General features: G+C 48.7%; 1 protein-coding gene across 3 annotated transcripts in view; it reads left to right on the top strand.

Annotated features, from left to right (window-relative positions):
- CSTPP1 (centriolar satellite-associated tubulin polyglutamylase complex regulator 1) overlaps positions 1 to 15,441 on the top strand; it is a 111,759-nt gene extending 96,318 nt beyond the window's left edge. Inside the window, exons 4-9 of one of the 3 annotated variants that reach the window (XM_077286836.1) lie at positions 258 to 342; positions 2,226 to 2,311; positions 2,530 to 2,725; positions 11,132 to 11,244; positions 14,249 to 14,312; positions 14,501 to 15,441. In XM_077286836.1, the coding sequence (XP_077142951.1) occupies positions 258 to 342; positions 2,226 to 2,311; positions 2,530 to 2,725; positions 11,132 to 11,244; positions 14,249 to 14,312; positions 14,501 to 14,678 (722 nt within the window). In that variant the 3' untranslated portion in view covers positions 14,679 to 15,441. Of the gene's footprint in view, positions 1 to 257; positions 343 to 2,225; positions 2,312 to 2,529; positions 2,726 to 11,131; positions 11,245 to 14,248; positions 14,317 to 14,500 lie in introns of those variants that run through there. The other 2 variants (XM_077286840.1, XM_077286839.1) reach the window with 2 other exon arrangements.
- Positions 15,442 to 16,813: the final 1,372 nt, after the last annotated feature.

Raw genomic sequence — 16,813 nt, 5'->3', positions numbered from 1 at the left:
CTCCCTGCCCCTACATCATGCTGCTCTCACATTACAAAAGCCTGGTGATAGATTCATGAGTTCAATGAGCGAGAGTCCTCTGCAGATCACACTTGATGATGCATTCTGCAAATTTTGTCTGAATTGTGCCGTTGCCGTTCATCGGTCTGAGTGTCATCCGTCATGCACACGACCAGAACAAAGACTGATCCTGTAGAATGGTAGGTCGTACCGCCATAGGCAAGCATTTATAATGCATTTTTATTTCTGCCCCTTAGATCTCCTGGCAATGAAGGAATATCAGTGCCTCCTCCAGATGCTTTGCCCAAACTTCCCTATGGATATGACACAGAAAGCAGCCAGGTGAGTGTGCGCTGTCACGACGGATCCTGCTGAGGCAGAGAGACATCTGGACTCCGCATAGAGAAGACAGAGGCGGTTAATTACCATCCCTGCCTTCCTGATCAGTAGCAGCGCTGCTTCCCCCATCCTAGTTATTACCGGGTGGGGAGAGGGAGCTGCAGCTGCTGGTTCTTAGCAGACCGAGATCAGCTCAGCAGTGCAATCCGGAGACTGTGTCTCCTGTAACTGGGGTTAAAAGCTATCCACGGTTACAGGAGAAATCAGAAACTTCCAAAAATATCCTCTTAATTTTGAAATGCCCCCCCAAAATGGAAAATTTTTCCAGTCGTGAAGATAGTTTAAGACTGGGATATTATTCCATCTGAAAAAGTTTTGTCATCTCACAGTCTGCCAAGCATAGAAGTTGCAGAAATAGCAGACAGGTTGTGGCGATTATGGGGCACATGGCGCAGGGGTGTACATAGCGGGCACCTATAGCAAATTAATAGATGCTGTCCCCCTGCTGGTGCTGAAGGACCACCGGAGATGCCAGAAGCCGCTTCCACAGGGGGCTCGTCCGTTCTGGCCCATTGACCACATCCAGCATCTTTATACACGTGCATTTTCTTAGCACAGTGGTCACAAGGGAGCACGAGGGGACAGGCGGTATACAGAGGGAGTATTATAGGCCATCAGTTCAGCGCCCAGCTGGCGATCACACACCCCAGGGACACCCACACAAAGCAGCAGAGGCTTCATGCCGTTCCCCAGCGCCCGCGGAGTCACTTCTCACAGTCGGTGACTTCTCTACAGTTCTATATTTGGGGGCCCGAGGGGGATAACTGAAGTTTTGTAGGAAGTGTAAAAAAATCTAACAGATCTACAAAAAGCTTTGGAAAAACACATGAAAGAGACGCCAGGAGACGCGATGTGCAGGGACTGTGAGGATTTGGCAGTTGTGAGCGTGATGGGAACATAAAGCGGTGCCCCGATCGTCCCATGGCTCCAAATTCTTACAGTGGACCGTATCATCACCAAAAGCTTTATACAGTGTTATTTGTGTCCCATCGATTTCCAAATGGACACCCTCCATTAAAGGGGAACTCCAGCAGTAATAAGTGATCGGACCGCTCTCCCTGCTCTGCAGCCCATGGCATTCAGTTCCACAAGATCCACGATTATCAGCCATAGTGCACAGTATTCCTCTCCACCCATACAAATTAAAGGGCTTTTCTCAAGGCTTATCTTCAGGAGTGCACCGCTCCCCTACCTCCTGAGTTCATCCTTGCCAGGATAGGTCCTCTGTGGATGATTGACAGTTCAGGCCGCTGACCCAGCCTGCAGTTTCCAGTGCTTCTAGCAGATGCAGCTTTGCCTTGGTGTCCCGACACGCAGAGCATCGCAGCTTTGATAGTAAGGTGTCAGGACACGCAAAGCATCACAGCTATGGTAGAACGGTGTCAGGACACGCAGAGCATCACAGCCATGATAGAAAGGTTTCAGGACATGCAGAGCATCGCAGTTGTGATAGTAAGGTGTCAGGACACGCAAAGCATCACAGCTATGGTAGAACGGTGTCAGGACACGCAGAGCATCACAGCTGTGGTAGAAAGGGGTCAGGACACGTAGAGCATTGCAGCTGTGATAGAAAGGTCTCAGAACACGCAGAGCATCGCAGCCATGATAGAAAGGGATTAGGACACGCAGAGCATCGCAGCTATGATAGAAAGGGGTTAGGACACGCAGAGCATCACAGGTGTGATAGAAAGGTGTCAGGATGTGCAGAGCATCGCAGCTGTGATAGAAAGAAGTCAGGACATGCAGAGCATCACAGCTGTGATCTTCCTCAGCCTGCAGTGACTGTACCCCCTCATCAGTGTCTGTTTTCTCATTGCTCTCTCCAGGATTGTACTGATGGATGATGCTATGGACTGCCTCATGTCATTCTCCGATTTCCTCTATGCCTTCCAGATCCAGTTTTATTTCTCTGGTGAGGATCACACAAGTCCCTCGGGGCCGTCACAAGCTGATTATGTACCGTCTGTATAGCGATGTCTTCCTCATGCCTCCGACCCTTTACAGGAAGTCTTGTCTCCTGGTTTTCGGGGATGGGCTCACGGGTTTATGTCCGGCGATGTGACACATGTTGCACAGTTTGGCGTTGTGTGTGACGTACACATTACTGTCTGTTCTGCTTTACATATGTAGAGTTTCTGGAGAACGCTGCCGCCATCTATCAGGACCTGCTCACCGGAAAGAGCATAAACACGGTTATTGTGCCGACGTCCCGCTCCGCAACACCCTGCCAGCGGCAGCCATACAGTGACAGTGCATCCCCTGATGGCGTGGACGCCCCACACTTCTATCAGTGTCTGGAGAACCTCTGTGAGCGGGAGTGGCACAGGTAACTGCAGCCATGTAGAAAGCCCAGACAATAATTTATAGAAGCGCTATGCCTGTCCGGGGGAGTGACGCCTGTCCAGGGGGAGTGACGTCTATCCAGGGGGGTGTGACGTCTGTCCAGGGGGGTGTGACGTCTGTCCAGGGGGGTGTGACGTCTGTCCAGGGGGGGGGGTGACATCTGTCCGGTGGGAGTGACGTCTGTCCAGGGGGGGGTGACGTCTGTCCAGGGGGGGGTGACGCCTGTCCAGGGGTGTGACGTCTGTCCACTTGGAGTGACGCCTGTCCGCAGGGTGTGATGTGTACTGCGGCTCAGCCTCCCAACCTGACATTAGCAGTGCCGAGATGCCAGACTCGTCATTGCAAAGTGCCGATCCTAGAATGTTCCATGGACAACACAAAATCAAAGTTGCCCTGTCTTAAAGTGATCCTGACAGCTCACCGACGCTGTTAAACGGCCTTGTGACTTTTTACAGCTTTTTTCACACAGTCCAGTAATGTCTTTACTGTTTCATAAAACTGCACATATTTCCGTAAAATGAACCTTGTTGTTTGGTACTGATCCGGGACTGGTCCATCACTTGTTTGGGTTCAGTAGCTGCAGTGACGCCCCCTGGGTTGTGATTGATGGCCCCATTGTCAGGGAGAGACTAGGTGAGTGAGAGCTAATAACCCGGGCCCCTGCAGTGTCCCTCAGACTAGGGAAATCCTGACTGACCCTCTACCTGGAGTTTACACTGAAGGTGTGCATGTCCAGGCCTCGAACCTCACCCTGTCTCCTGAGCTCAGCCCTAGGCTGAAACCTCCGCCCACCACCCAGTGAAGATGTTATTCCCCAATACCCACAGTTAGCACAGACAAGGATAAAGGGAAAAATATACACCACGCCGCAGTCACTCAGGAATACACTATAAATGTGCAGGGCAAAATAAATACAAATATAGGAAGGAGTAAATAAGACAAAGGAAAATACACCACCAGCAACGAATCTCCAACCACCAGCTCTCCTCACCAGACCGAGATAACAACGCACAAGACAGAAGCTATAATCGGCGACGCCCCCAAAGATCAGGAGAACTATTTAAAGGCAGTGGGCATGGCCCAGCTTCCAATCCGAGGATAAGGTAAATTAACCCCGGAACAGCTAGATAAAATCTAGCAGACGCCAATGAGCAAATAGTGGTCGAAAGCGGAATTACCGCTGTCTGTCGGACGACCTGGTCTGAACAGCGTCCGACATGACACCCATACAGCATCAGTCCCATACAGCGAGTGCTGTATAAGTTCATTTTATTGATTCATGTGCAGTTCTATAAAACAATGAAGACATTACTGAAATAAGTGAATAAAGCTGTAAAAGATCACAGGGCAATTTAGAAGTAGATGGATTCCCTTTTAAAAGGGTTGTCCAAGTCTTGGAAGTTGATGACCTATCCTTAGTATCAGATTGGTTGGAGTTAGACACTTGGGACCCACACGGTGGTCAGAAATATGCATTGCACAGAGGTGGGACAGGACCCCCTCATACACCGTGTAGTGGTCGCTCTCGTTACTGCAGCTCAGCTCCTATAGAAATTAATGTGATGGGAGTCGCAGTACTGAGAACGACCAATACACGGAGTACGGCGCTGTGCTGTCCCAGCCCTGTACATTATGCACATCGTCCGCGCTGGGGGCTGCAAGCAGCTGATCACAGGGGGTGTCTGACCCACATGGGGGGTCTCAAAATATGGGAATGAAGTTGAGGTCCAAATGCAAAACCAACACCCAATTACGGTAATTTTTATGGGAGTCCGGCGCAGGAAAATCCACTTTGCAAAACAGCCCCAACATCCACCTGAATGAATGCAGGATTTGCATTCGATTTTCTGCAGGAATTGTTGTGGTTCCATGTGTTGGTCTGGGGGCCGCGCTCCACCTTCTGTGCTGAGAGCCCGGCACATTCTTCCTATGGGTGTGCCCAGCCCAGCTCGGTAAATACCTGGGTCACATAGCTGTGGCCGCCCTGCTCATTGTAAGCCCTGCACCTGGAGGGTGGGGTGAGACCAAGAAGAAAGGGCCTGCTTCATTCACAAGAGGTCTGAGCACTTTGTGGAAATCTCCGACCACTTCTAGTCACTTATCACATACATGAGAGAGGATGAGGAGGCCTGAAGGGCGGCGAGGAGGAGCCGGGGGGTCAGGGCTCGAAGGGTCCATTATATGTGATAGAGACAGAACCAAGCAATGAGACGCCGCTCTTATAGATGTGATAAAGAAGAGTCTGACAATACACTCACTCATTACTGATATAGCACCAACACATGCTGCAGCGCGGTACAGAGATTCACCAGTCACCTCCCCAGTAATGATCACATTATCATTATTCCCAGGAGCAAGTATAACTACACTGTATGGAAAAAAGGCCTGGGCCACACTCAGTATATAACCACCGGCCCCCCACATACCGTCTACCATTACTACCATGTGACAGAGCGGCCGGAGGTGCGGAGCTCACTGATACCAGCGCAGGCCTGTAATAGGAACCACCGGGGGAACAAGTCCGTCCATGACATTTCTTCTCCTGAATCTTCTCCATCACCTCTGAGTGATATTATTGAGAAGTGGAAGGAGCTGCAGACACTCAGCCACGAAGTGGAGACCCCGTAATGTTACAGAGTGGGGGGCCGAGATTGTGAGCCCGGCCTCTCCCAACATCAGGGTCTGACCCCCCCCCCTTCCCCACTAGTGCTCTTCTGAAAGAAGGGTCCAAAATTCCCTCAGACGCCTCCAAATCTTGTAGAAATCCTTCCCTGAAGAGCGGAGCCGTTATATCTGCAGAGGAGCGGCTCCATATTAATGGATATAGATGAGGACAGAGAAGCCCCCGGAGGAGGATGTGAGAGGCACATACTTTCTCCATATTAATGTCTATGGATGTAGATGAGGACAGAGAAGCCCCCGGAGGAGGATGTGGGGGGCACATACTTTCTCCGTATTAATGTCTATGGCTGTAGATGAGGACAGAGAAGCCCCCGGGGGTGGATGTGAGGGGGCCACATACTTTCTCCGTATTAATGTCTATGGATGTAGATGAGGACAGAGAAGCCCCCGGAGGAGGATGTGGGGGGCACATACTTTCTCCATATTAATGTCTATGGATGTAGATGAGGACAGAGAAGCCCCCGGAGGAGGATGTGAGAGGCACATACTTTCTCCATATTAATGTCTATGGATGTAGATGAGGACAGAGAAGCCCCCGGAGGTGGATGTGGGGGGCACATACTTTCTCCGTATTAATGTCTATGGCTGTAGATGAGGACAGAGAAGCCCCCGGGGGTGGATGTGGGGGGCACATACTTTCTCCATATTAATGTCTATGGATGTAGATAGTACAGAGAAGCCCCCGGAGGAGGAATGTGCATGGAGGGGGCACATACTTTCTCCATACAGTCTATTTTCGGTTTTAGATGAATCAGTTGACGAGATCTCTGCTTGATGTCGTCCTTGGGGTCCTGGTGATGGTGGCCCCTCTGGCCGTTGTTGTTGTGTTTCTGTACAGATGGTCTTGCATCTGGGTGGATAAGTGTGGGGGGCACAATCTGCTGGAGGACGCGGTGCTGTGACCCCGGGTCTTTATGATACCGCTCTTTGTAACGCTGCGGCCCCGCACGATGCCCGGCACTTCATACTTGTTTCCTTTTAGGTTCCTTTCACACATCAGTTTTTTGCCATCAGTCACAATCTATCGACTGATGCCTCCGGATCCGTTTTTTTCTCATAGACTTGTATTAGCGGCGGATGGCCTCACGTTTCATCCGTCGTTCGCCGGATCCGTCGAAAATTGTTTGTCCGGTGGCTGGAGACAATTAACAAAATATTGTTTTTTGTGTCCATCACAAAAAGGGACAGCGACGGATCCGTCACCGTCTATCGTTTGCTAGAATGGAAGCCTATGGGCATCGGATTCCATTTTTTTTTTTTTTAACTCCGCATTCTCTGCCTTTTTGGGATCCAGTTAGCCAGATCCACTAGTCGGATCTGTCGAAAAAACGAATCCGTCGCATCAGCTTTTCACATTCTGCGACGGATCCGTCGAGCCAACAGATTGTGACTGATAGCAAAAAACTGATGTGTGAAACAGGCCTTATACATGACCCGTGATTCATACTTGCGGCCGCCCCCTGTGACACGGTGGACATCGCGTTGTCTTTGTACGTGTCAGGTTTTTCACTTGCTTCGTTTCTTCTCACATGAATCGTTTTGCTTGGCTACACCGAGAATGCGGATTTGTGTTGACGTCTTGTTGCCGTGGTAACACGGTGGGATTGTTACTTGTGTTATCAGAGATCATTTCTGCTTCTGTTCCTGACATTCTATATTCTCCGTCTCGTGTGATCGGTGGTTACACCGCTCTCCACTCTGCTTCAGCTGCTTTTACTTTTCTGTTACTTGTCGTGTTTGTGCCGTGGCCTCTTCCGTGGCCAGCGGGTCCATATGTGTCCTGTCCTGCCCGGACTTGCCGGTCCATATGTGTCCTGTCCTGCCCGTACTTGCCGGTCCATATGTGTCCTGTCCTGCCCGTACTTGCCGGTCCGTATGTGTCCTGTCCTGCCCGTACTTGCCGGTCCGTATGTGTCCTGTCCTGCCCGTACTTGTTCACCATACTGATACAAGTGCCGGCTGGAAACCTGCAGCTCTCTATATCTCCAACTTCTGTTTATGCGAGAATTATGTTTCTCTCTAAGATTTGTCGGTAGTTACAAAATGTTACGGAAATTTTCACATTTTACAAATGTGTAGAATTTATATTTCACGTTATGATTAGTGATGAGCTAGTATACTCGTTGCTCGGGTTTTCCAGAGCACGCTCGGGTGGTCTCCGAGTATTTTTTAATGTTCGGAGATTAAGTTTTCCTTGCCTCAGCTGAATAATTTACAGCTACTAGCCAGGCTGAGTACATGTGGGGGTTGCCTGGTTGCTTGGGAATCCCCACATGTAATCAAGCTGGCTAGTAGCTATAAATCATTCAGCTGCGGCAAGGAAAACTAAATCTCCGAACACTAACAAATACTCGGAGACCACCCGAGCGTGCTCTGGAAAACCCGAGCAACGAGTATATTCGCTCATCACTAGTTATGATTTACTTGCCCTAATTACTGGTCATGAAAGAATATTTTCTCCTACAATTCATATTGACTGTGCCGGGCTCATCTTTCTACCCAACCATCTTCCCCTCATCTCCGTCTTCCACAGTGATGTACTGCCCCTACATCTCCTCATCATCTCTGTCTACCACCCTATCTGTCCTCTGCAAAGTGCTGCACCAACAAACATCTCCTCATCATTTCTGTCTACCACCTACCCATCCTCTCCACTGTGCTGCACCACCCTACATCTCCTTCTCATCTTTGTCTACCACCTACCTGTCCTGTCCACAGTGCTGCACCACCCTACATCTCCTCTCTGTCTACCACCTACCCATCCTGTCCACAGTGCTGCACCGCCCTACATCTCCTTCTCACCTGTCTACCACCTACCCGTCCTGTCCACAGTGCTGCACCGCCCTACATCTCCTTCTCACCTGTCTACCACCTACCCGTCCTGTCCACAGTGCTGCACCGCCCTACATCTTTCTCACCTGTCTACCACCTACTAGTCCTCTTCACAGTACTGCACCACCCTACATCTCACCTGTCTACCACCTACCCATCCTGTCCACAGTACTACACCACCCTACATCTCATCTGTCTACCACCTACCTGTCCTCTCCACAGTGCTGCACCGCCCTACATCTCCTCACCTGTCTACCACCTACCCGTCCTGTCCACAGTGCTGCACCACCCTACATCTCCTCCTCATCTCTGTCTACCACCTACCTGTCCTCTCCACAGTGCTGCACAGCCCTACATCTCCTCCTCATCTCTGTCTACCACCCTTCAAGATTTTTTTCTTGTGCTGCACCAGTTTTCTGGGATGCACTTACCGAGCCCAGACTACCAAGCTTTAAGCATGCCTTGAAAACACAGTTTATTTAGGTAGGCCTATGAATTTCTCTGATCTCCATATTCTTTTTCTACATTTTTTTTACAGTTTTTTTTCCTCAGGACCTGGTCTCTTCTTTCAGCTGTAAAGCGCTGCGGAATATGTTAGTGCTATATAAAAATAAAGATTATTATTATTATTATTATTCAGCAGTACATACAAGCACAATGAGGAACGTCTTCACATTCTCCTGTTTGTGCAGTGAAACATTACCCAGTCCATCTAATGAAACGTGTGAGGGTTGGTGACGTGGAATTCAGCCATGTCCATAAAATGGCCTTAAAGGGAGTTTTCCAACTTCTTAAAACTTCCCCCAGCTCTATTTATACAAACAAGCAAAAAAATAAAATGCACAAACGTTGATCAGCATGATTGGCACACGATCCACTGATCATAGGTGTTCAGGTTTCCTGCAGCGCCACCACATGGAGAAAGGAAACATTACATGATACTCATGCAGGAGAGTCGACCTTTCCTGTCGTGTTCACGCCGGGTCATCCAGAGCGAGGCGCGATCCTTGTGGGCTGCTGGCGCTTGTAGTGACTGCGTGTAGCAGAACAGAATTCCATATAAAGTCAAGTTGTTGTTCCGTGACAGATTTCGGTTGAAGTCCTCCGATTTTTCCAAATTCTGCTCCACTGGCTGACATCTAAGTCTTTAATGTTGGGGTGGATTCCTCATGTGAAATTGTGTGAAAAGCTCAGTCTGGTTTCCAGTCCATTTTGCTTCATGTATTTGTCTGGCAGCGCGTTTCGCAGCAGTGCAGCCTTATGTAATATTACCGTCTGTGGCTTTCTTATAATCGGGGCTGCGTTATGTCGCTAGGCGTTTCAGTGTATCGGTGCAGAAGTGACGCCATGCCGGAGTGCTGGATATGGCAGCACGCAAAATCCGATTATCTGCACCCAACAACGGAAAAGACAGCGGACGATATAACCTGCATCGATCGGACAGAACGTTATCTGATTATCTCAGGACGATGGTGCTCGGCGGGGAAAGGGATATACTGTACTGGACTTTGGGAAATATCTGAGCGATTGACGAGGGCCAGATTGTGATGTGTGGATACAAACTTCAAAAAACTGACCGTCACATCCAAACACAGACTAAGTGTGAACAGGTGCTGAACCTAGAGTCACCAACTCATATACTCTCAAACAAAAAGGCAGCACACTGTAGTGCCATAGCATGCAAATATGAAAATTAAATTGCATTACTGCATTAGAAATATGAAAAATTTGAAAAATGAAATATGAAAAATTGAGAAAGTTTAGCGCATAAATTGGCCAATTCATGTGTTCATGGAAGCCACGATAAGGCATTTCTCGTTTCCAGGGCCTAAACGAGAAACACATTAGGTTCCCATTCAGATGAAGACTTTATTCTCAGAGAGGAATGGCATTGTTTAGGCCCTGGAAACGAGAAATGCCTTATCGTGGCTTCCATGTACACATGAATTGGCCAATTTATGCACTAAACTTTCTCAATTTTTCATATTGCATTTTTTTTATTTTTCATATTTCTAATGCAGTAATGTAATTTAATTTTCATATTTGCATGCTATGGCGCTACCTTTTTGTTTGAGTGTGATGTGTGGACTACTCTCATCAGATTCGCTACTCTCATCAGAATCACTAATCTCATCAAAATCACTACTCATCAGAATCACTAATCTCGTCAAAATCACTACTCTCGTCAGAATTCCTACTCATCAGAATCACTACTCTCATCAGAATCACTACTCGTCAGAATCACTACTCTCGTCAGAATCACTACTCTCGTCAGAATCACTACTCTCGTCAGAATCACTAATCTCATCAGAATCACTACTCTCATCAGAATCACTACTCTCATCAGAATCACTACTCTCGTCAGAATCACTGCTCTCGTCAGAATCACTAGTCTCATCAGAATCACTAGTCTCATCCGAATCACTAGTCTCGTCAGAATCACTAGTCTCGTCAGAATCACTAGTCTCGTCAGAATCACTAGTCTCGTCAGAATCACTAGTCTCGTCAGAATCACTAGTCTCGTCAGAATCACTAGTCTCGTCAGAATCACTAGTCTCGTCAGAATCACTAGTCTCGTCAGAACCACTAGTCTCGTCAGAACCACTAGTCTCGTCAGAACCACTAGTCTCGTCAGAATCACTAGTCTCGTCAGAATCACTAGTCTCGTCAGAATCACTAGTCTCGTCAGAATCACTAGTCTCGTCAGAATCACTAGTCTCGTCAGAATCACTGCTCTCATCAGAATCACAACTCTCATCAGAATCACGATCATCAGAATCACTACTCTCATCATCCCTCGGTCTAATATTGTGACTGTACTGTAGAATTACATGAGGACGTGCTGCATCTCAATCCTCTCCTTCCTTCTCTCCAGTACCAGTCCTCCGCTGACATTAGTTGCAGAGATCCTGAGCGCTGCTCCCCGGATCACCTTCTATGGATTCCTGATGGCGCTGTCAAAAAATGCCGGAATTAACCAGAGCATCGGTGAGTGGCTGCACGTACAATGGGGACCGCGGCGTCGTGCCGGAATCAGGGGCTTGATAGATTGGTGCTCAGGACTTCATGAGGTTTCAGAGCAGTGACCCTGCAGTGAGGGAGAACGGGACGATGGTGCACAACAAGCACCAACTAGTGCAGAATGGGGACAACTGGTTTCCAATGTAACTTTGTTTTTATGAGTTTTTACGTTTTGTTTTTGTTTTTTTAAATGGTTGAAAAACGCAGCAAAAACACTGAAAATAATTTATATACTGACTTCAAAAAATGCTCCGCAGCTCAGAAAGCATAAGGGGAAAAAAGCAGCGTGTGAATGACCTTTTAGAAATCTCATTTACTTTGCTGGTACTGTAACATGCAGCATTTCTTTCTGCACAAGAATACGCAGAGAAAAAAAACAAACAAGATGCCCCGTGAGAATATGCCATAAGGGAATGTGCACACGGAATCTTTTTGCTGAGTTTTTGGAGTAGAAACTCAGCGCAGATTTCACGTTTTGGAGGAGTTTTGCAGTTTTGAGGAGGATTTGGAAAGTTTCCACTCTGCCTCTGCTCCAAAAACGGGGAGGCATCCCCGTTAATGGGGTAATCAGAGTTTGCCGTGAAGATGGGGGTCCCTCTGGTGGGACTTCTAGAAGAGCACTCTGTTGTGCGCTGCCAGGATCGGAGCGGTGGCTCCGCACGTCTGGCTCTCTCCATTCATTTCTATGGGAGCGCTTCCATGGGTACACCGCCACTCCACATAGCGCACCTCAAGTGGTTCTACCACTGTAGACATTAATAAGGTGATAAATGTGATCGCTGGGGGTCCCACCGCTCCTCCGTGCACGGACTCGTGCTCCATGGCGCTATATCAAAGTCTATGGGACTGAGGAAGACCGCTGAGCCCCATAGACGTGACCCCCGCTCCATCCAGACTCCTCATCACTGCCGTCATTCAGGAGCTTTGCACATTGGCGCTAATGATCGGTGCGTTCAAGCAGTGTCGCCCTGTAAGACGACTTTGCTGGAGTAAAGGGCGGCCATTGTGGTTTAGGTCTCTGCATACGTCGATCCCTTTGCCTTTACCAGCACCAGGAAATCACTCCGAGCGGTCTACAGGCGACTCCGGGGTCTGCGGCGGCCCCTCTATGTCTCACCCACTTTTTCTTAAAGGGAACCTATCACCCCGTTTTTTTCGGTATGAGATAAAAATACTGTTAAATAGGGCCTGAGCTGTGCATTACAATAGTGTAGTTTGTGGACCCCGATTCCCCACCTATGCTGCCGAAATACGTTACCAAAGTAGTCATTTTCGCCTGTCAATCAGGCTGGTCAGGTCGGATGGGCGTGGCTTCTTCCCCCAGATATTGCGTAGTTTTCCGTTGGTGGCGTAGTGGTGTGCGCATGTCCAAGGTCCCCAATCCTGCACGGGGGGGTGAAAATAGCAGCGATGTCCGTTATTCCATTGGTGGTCGGTGGGCGCGGCCATCTTCCTTTGGCCGCGCGTGCGCAGAAGCGGCGCTCTGCTGGCCGCGGCTTCAGGAAAATGGCCGCGGGATGCCGCGCGTGCGCAGATGGAGATCGCGGCGGCCATTTTCCTGAAGCCGCGAACAGCAGAGCGCCGCTTCTGCGCACGCGCGGCCAAAGGAAGATGGCCGCGCCCACCGACCACCAATGGAATAACGGACATCGCTGCTATTTTCACCCCCCCGTGCAGGATTGGGGACCTTGGACATGCGCACACCACTACGCCACCAACGGAAAACTACGCAATATCTGGGGGAAGAAGCCACGCCCATCCGACCTGACCAGCCTGATTGACAGGCGAAAATGACTACTTTGGTAACGTATTTCGGCAGCATAGGTGGGGAATCGGGGTCCACAAACTACACTATTGTAATGCACAGCTCAGGCCCTATTTAACAGTATTTTTATCTCATACCGAAAAAAACGGGGTGACAGGTTCCCTTTAATCTGACAGTAGTGATGAAATAACGGAAAAAGCTGCGAACACCACAGACGGGCGCCAACATGGGCATCTTTGTTATTCTCTTGGGGCCGGTGATTTAATGAATACGCCCCATAAACTCCACGCAGATGGTTCATTGGTCGATTCGGGCGCAAAGCTGAGAGGATGTAACGTTAACCGCCACGTTACTTTAGGGTATTTTTAGCCTTGAGCCGTCTCTCTAACTATTTGGGGGACTTCACATGGAGCGGTCTCACGTTTTATCACCTCTTTCTTGCTTTTACCCTTATAGCACCTGTTCAGCAAAACTAAACCCCCACCAAGGACCCAAGCGAGACGTCGCCTAGCCATTCATCTGCAGGACAAAACTGTACTGTTCAAGACCCGGCTCCTTTCCTTTAGATCTATGTTACTTTTTAGCTCTTTTTTTTTCTTTTTTTTTTTTTTTTATTATTTTACAATAAGTTTTAAACTTTGCAGTTTGAAGAAAAATTGCATCAAATCATCTCAAAATGGAAACCACCAGCAAGCTGCTGTTATCTGGGGAAAGAATGATCGGGCATGTTGATTTTGAACATGTTCAATCCTTTGTTCTCAAAGGGAGATAAACGGCTAGTAGATGTCTAGTTGGGACATTTTTGGCCAGCTGACAATAGGCTCAGCCGAAAGCTTTTATGCCCACCTTCAGGGTGCAGCTGAATCTTTGCGGATTTTTTGCCCCCTCTGGGGAAGTTTTGCACAATATCGCGCACCTTTGGTCTCTGCACGTAGCTGCACTTTGGCCGCGTATTCTGTGTCTGGTCTCGCCCTTCGCTAGGAGACTAACACATAAGTCTGCCCTGCACTGATCAGAGGGGTCCGAATAGAAGTGTCGCCCTCCGTCATGTCCTATGTGCCGCCATCTCTGCAGCTGCCGATCCATCCCGCACATTTCAGTGACGTCCACAGTCCGGCTGCCGCTCTCCTCCATGCAGGATATTCTTTATGCCCATGACACATAATTATATTTCCGCCATCTTTACTGTATTTATTGTCTCCTCAGGAGCTTTACCCGACAAAGCTGGTTTGCTGGTTGATGAAGTCCTGGACAAGGAGCTGGACAAAATGTGAGTACACGAGACCCTTCCTGGCGCCACACTTGTCTCTAGGCAGTATCGGGTATTACAATTCATCGACCTGCAGTACCTGACACTGTCCAAGGAGAAGAGTGGCGCTGTTTCCTGAAAAAAAAAAAGAAAAAAAAAAGCCCCCATTACTAATTCTGGAAAGGAGTCTCACGGTTTGTCTTTTGTAGTGTCGCTCAGTTATCTGCCTGCTCCATTTCGCACCCCGCCACCACTGCAAATCTTCTTCCTCCCTCCCGGGATATCATTCGTGTGGCTTCTCCTAAGAAGACGCTGCCGTCCCGCCGACGTCCAGAGCTGGAGAGCGACGGTTCCACCGAAGAGACGGAGGATTCCTCTGACAACTAGGAGAGAACCCAACAGATACTGCACCTCCCGTCCTGTGTGCTGTGGGGGATCATTCCCAATGGCGGGGATCATTCCCAATGGCGGGGATCATTCCCAATGGCGGGGATCATTGCCAATGGCGGGGATCATTGCCAATGGCGGGGATCATTGCCAATGGCGGGGATCGTAAACCGTGGCGGGGATCGTACACCGTGGGGGGATTGTTTTTTTTTTCGTTTTATATATGTTTTTGTATTTTGTGATGATTTTTTTTTTTTTTTTTTTTTTTTAGTTTCTCCCTCCCTGGTGTTTAGGTTTGTTGGCAAATTGGTTTTCCAGCCAAAGACATTTATATCTGTAGGATTTATATGCCTCGGGTTTCTGACCTATGAGGGTCCCACCATATCGGGAGAGCTAGGGTCCCCTTTTTTTAAAATGGGGCATCTACCAGCCGCCATATCAAGGAGGAGATAGATTGTATAGGAGACTGTGCAGCCACCTCACCCTATGGACTTCGGGGTTAGGAGATCCCCGTTCTGCTGAGTGTGAACCTCTGTATACTGCACATTTTGACGTACCCCGTAGCAATGCCCCTTTAATAAACCAGCATGTAACTGGGGTGCTGTATTTGCTCTTTACCCACAGGTCATACTGCATGGTGTGAACAGACCCTCCGTACATATCTTTTGTTACATAATACCGACCTAATTTATTGACTTATTTTATTAGCTTTTTTGTTAAGTTGTTTTTTGTTAAATACTGATTAAATCTGTTGGGAAGTCAGAAACGACTGTTATTTTATACTTTTCCGGGTGATTGTGCTTTATCCTGATGTGTGTTTGCAGCCTCCACATGACAGCCGGTGCCTGCGTCCTACACCCCATAGAATGACCCAATACCCAGCAATATCTTCTGTCACATGATCTACCCCCTGTGCTGCTCAGTACTTGGTGATAAGAGCAGTTTATATCTTTCCTGACATTTCAGGAAACTCATCAGAATATGCCGCCCTGTGTGCACATGAGGCAATCACTATTTCTGGCCATTACTGTATATAATTTGTGTTCTGCACCCCCTCCCTCCCCTCTCATTTCTGCTGAAGACTTTGCCTCTTTCTTTAAACAGAAGATCGATACGATCAGAGAAAGCTTTGGCCCACAGCGCCCACTGCCCCTCTTAGCTGCTCACCCCTGCTCCTCCAAAACCAGCTTCTCCACCATGACAGAAGATCAGCTCTCCACCCTCCTGTCGAGATCACACCTCACCACCTGCACGCTCAACCCGCTCCCATCTCACCTCATCCCTAACCTTTCCACGGTCTTCATCCCAACCCTAACGCACCTCTTCAACCTCTCACTCACAACAGGTGTCTTCCCCTCATCCTTCAAACATGCCAAGATCACACCCATCCTCAAAAAGCCCTCCCTCGACCCATCCTCTGTGTCTAGCTATCGCCGATATCTCTTCTTCCTTATGCCTCCAAATTGCTGGAGCAACACATCCATCTTGAACTGTCCTCTCACCTCTCCTCCTGCTCCCTCTTTGATCGATTACAATCTGGCTTCCGTTCCCATCACTCAACTGAAACTGCCCTAACTAAAGTCACCAATGACCTACTAACTGCCTGGAACAAGCGACACTACTCTGTCCTCCTTCTCCTGGACCTGTCTTCTGCCTTTGACACTGTGGACCACTCCCTTCTGCTACAAATCCTCTCATCTCTTGGCATTACAGACTTGGCTCTTTCCTGGATCTCATCATATCTGACAGATCGGACATTCAGTGTCTCCCTCCGCCACACCACCTCCTCACCTCGCCCCTTGTCAGTCGGTGTTCCTCAAGGCTCTGTTCTAGGACCCCTACTCTTCTCCATCTACACCTTCGGTCTGGGACAGCTCATAGAATCCCACGGTATGCAGTACCATCTCTATGCTGATGACACGCAGATCTACCTATCCGGACCTGACCTCACCTCCTTACTTACCAAAATCCCGCACTGTCTGTCTGCTATATCAGCCTTCTTTTCTGCTCGCTTTCTACAACTGAACATGGACAAAACAGAATTCATCATCTTTCCCCCATCTCACTCTACCCCTCCACCAGACCTATCCATCAATGTCAATGGCTGCTCACTTTCCCCAGTCCCACACGCCCGG

This window comes from Ranitomeya variabilis, chromosome 2 (genome assembly GCF_051348905.1).
Source record: "Ranitomeya variabilis isolate aRanVar5 chromosome 2, aRanVar5.hap1, whole genome shotgun sequence".
Taxonomy (NCBI): domain Eukaryota; kingdom Metazoa; phylum Chordata; class Amphibia; order Anura; family Dendrobatidae; genus Ranitomeya; species Ranitomeya variabilis.
This window is presented reverse-complemented; position numbering and strand designations above follow the sequence as displayed.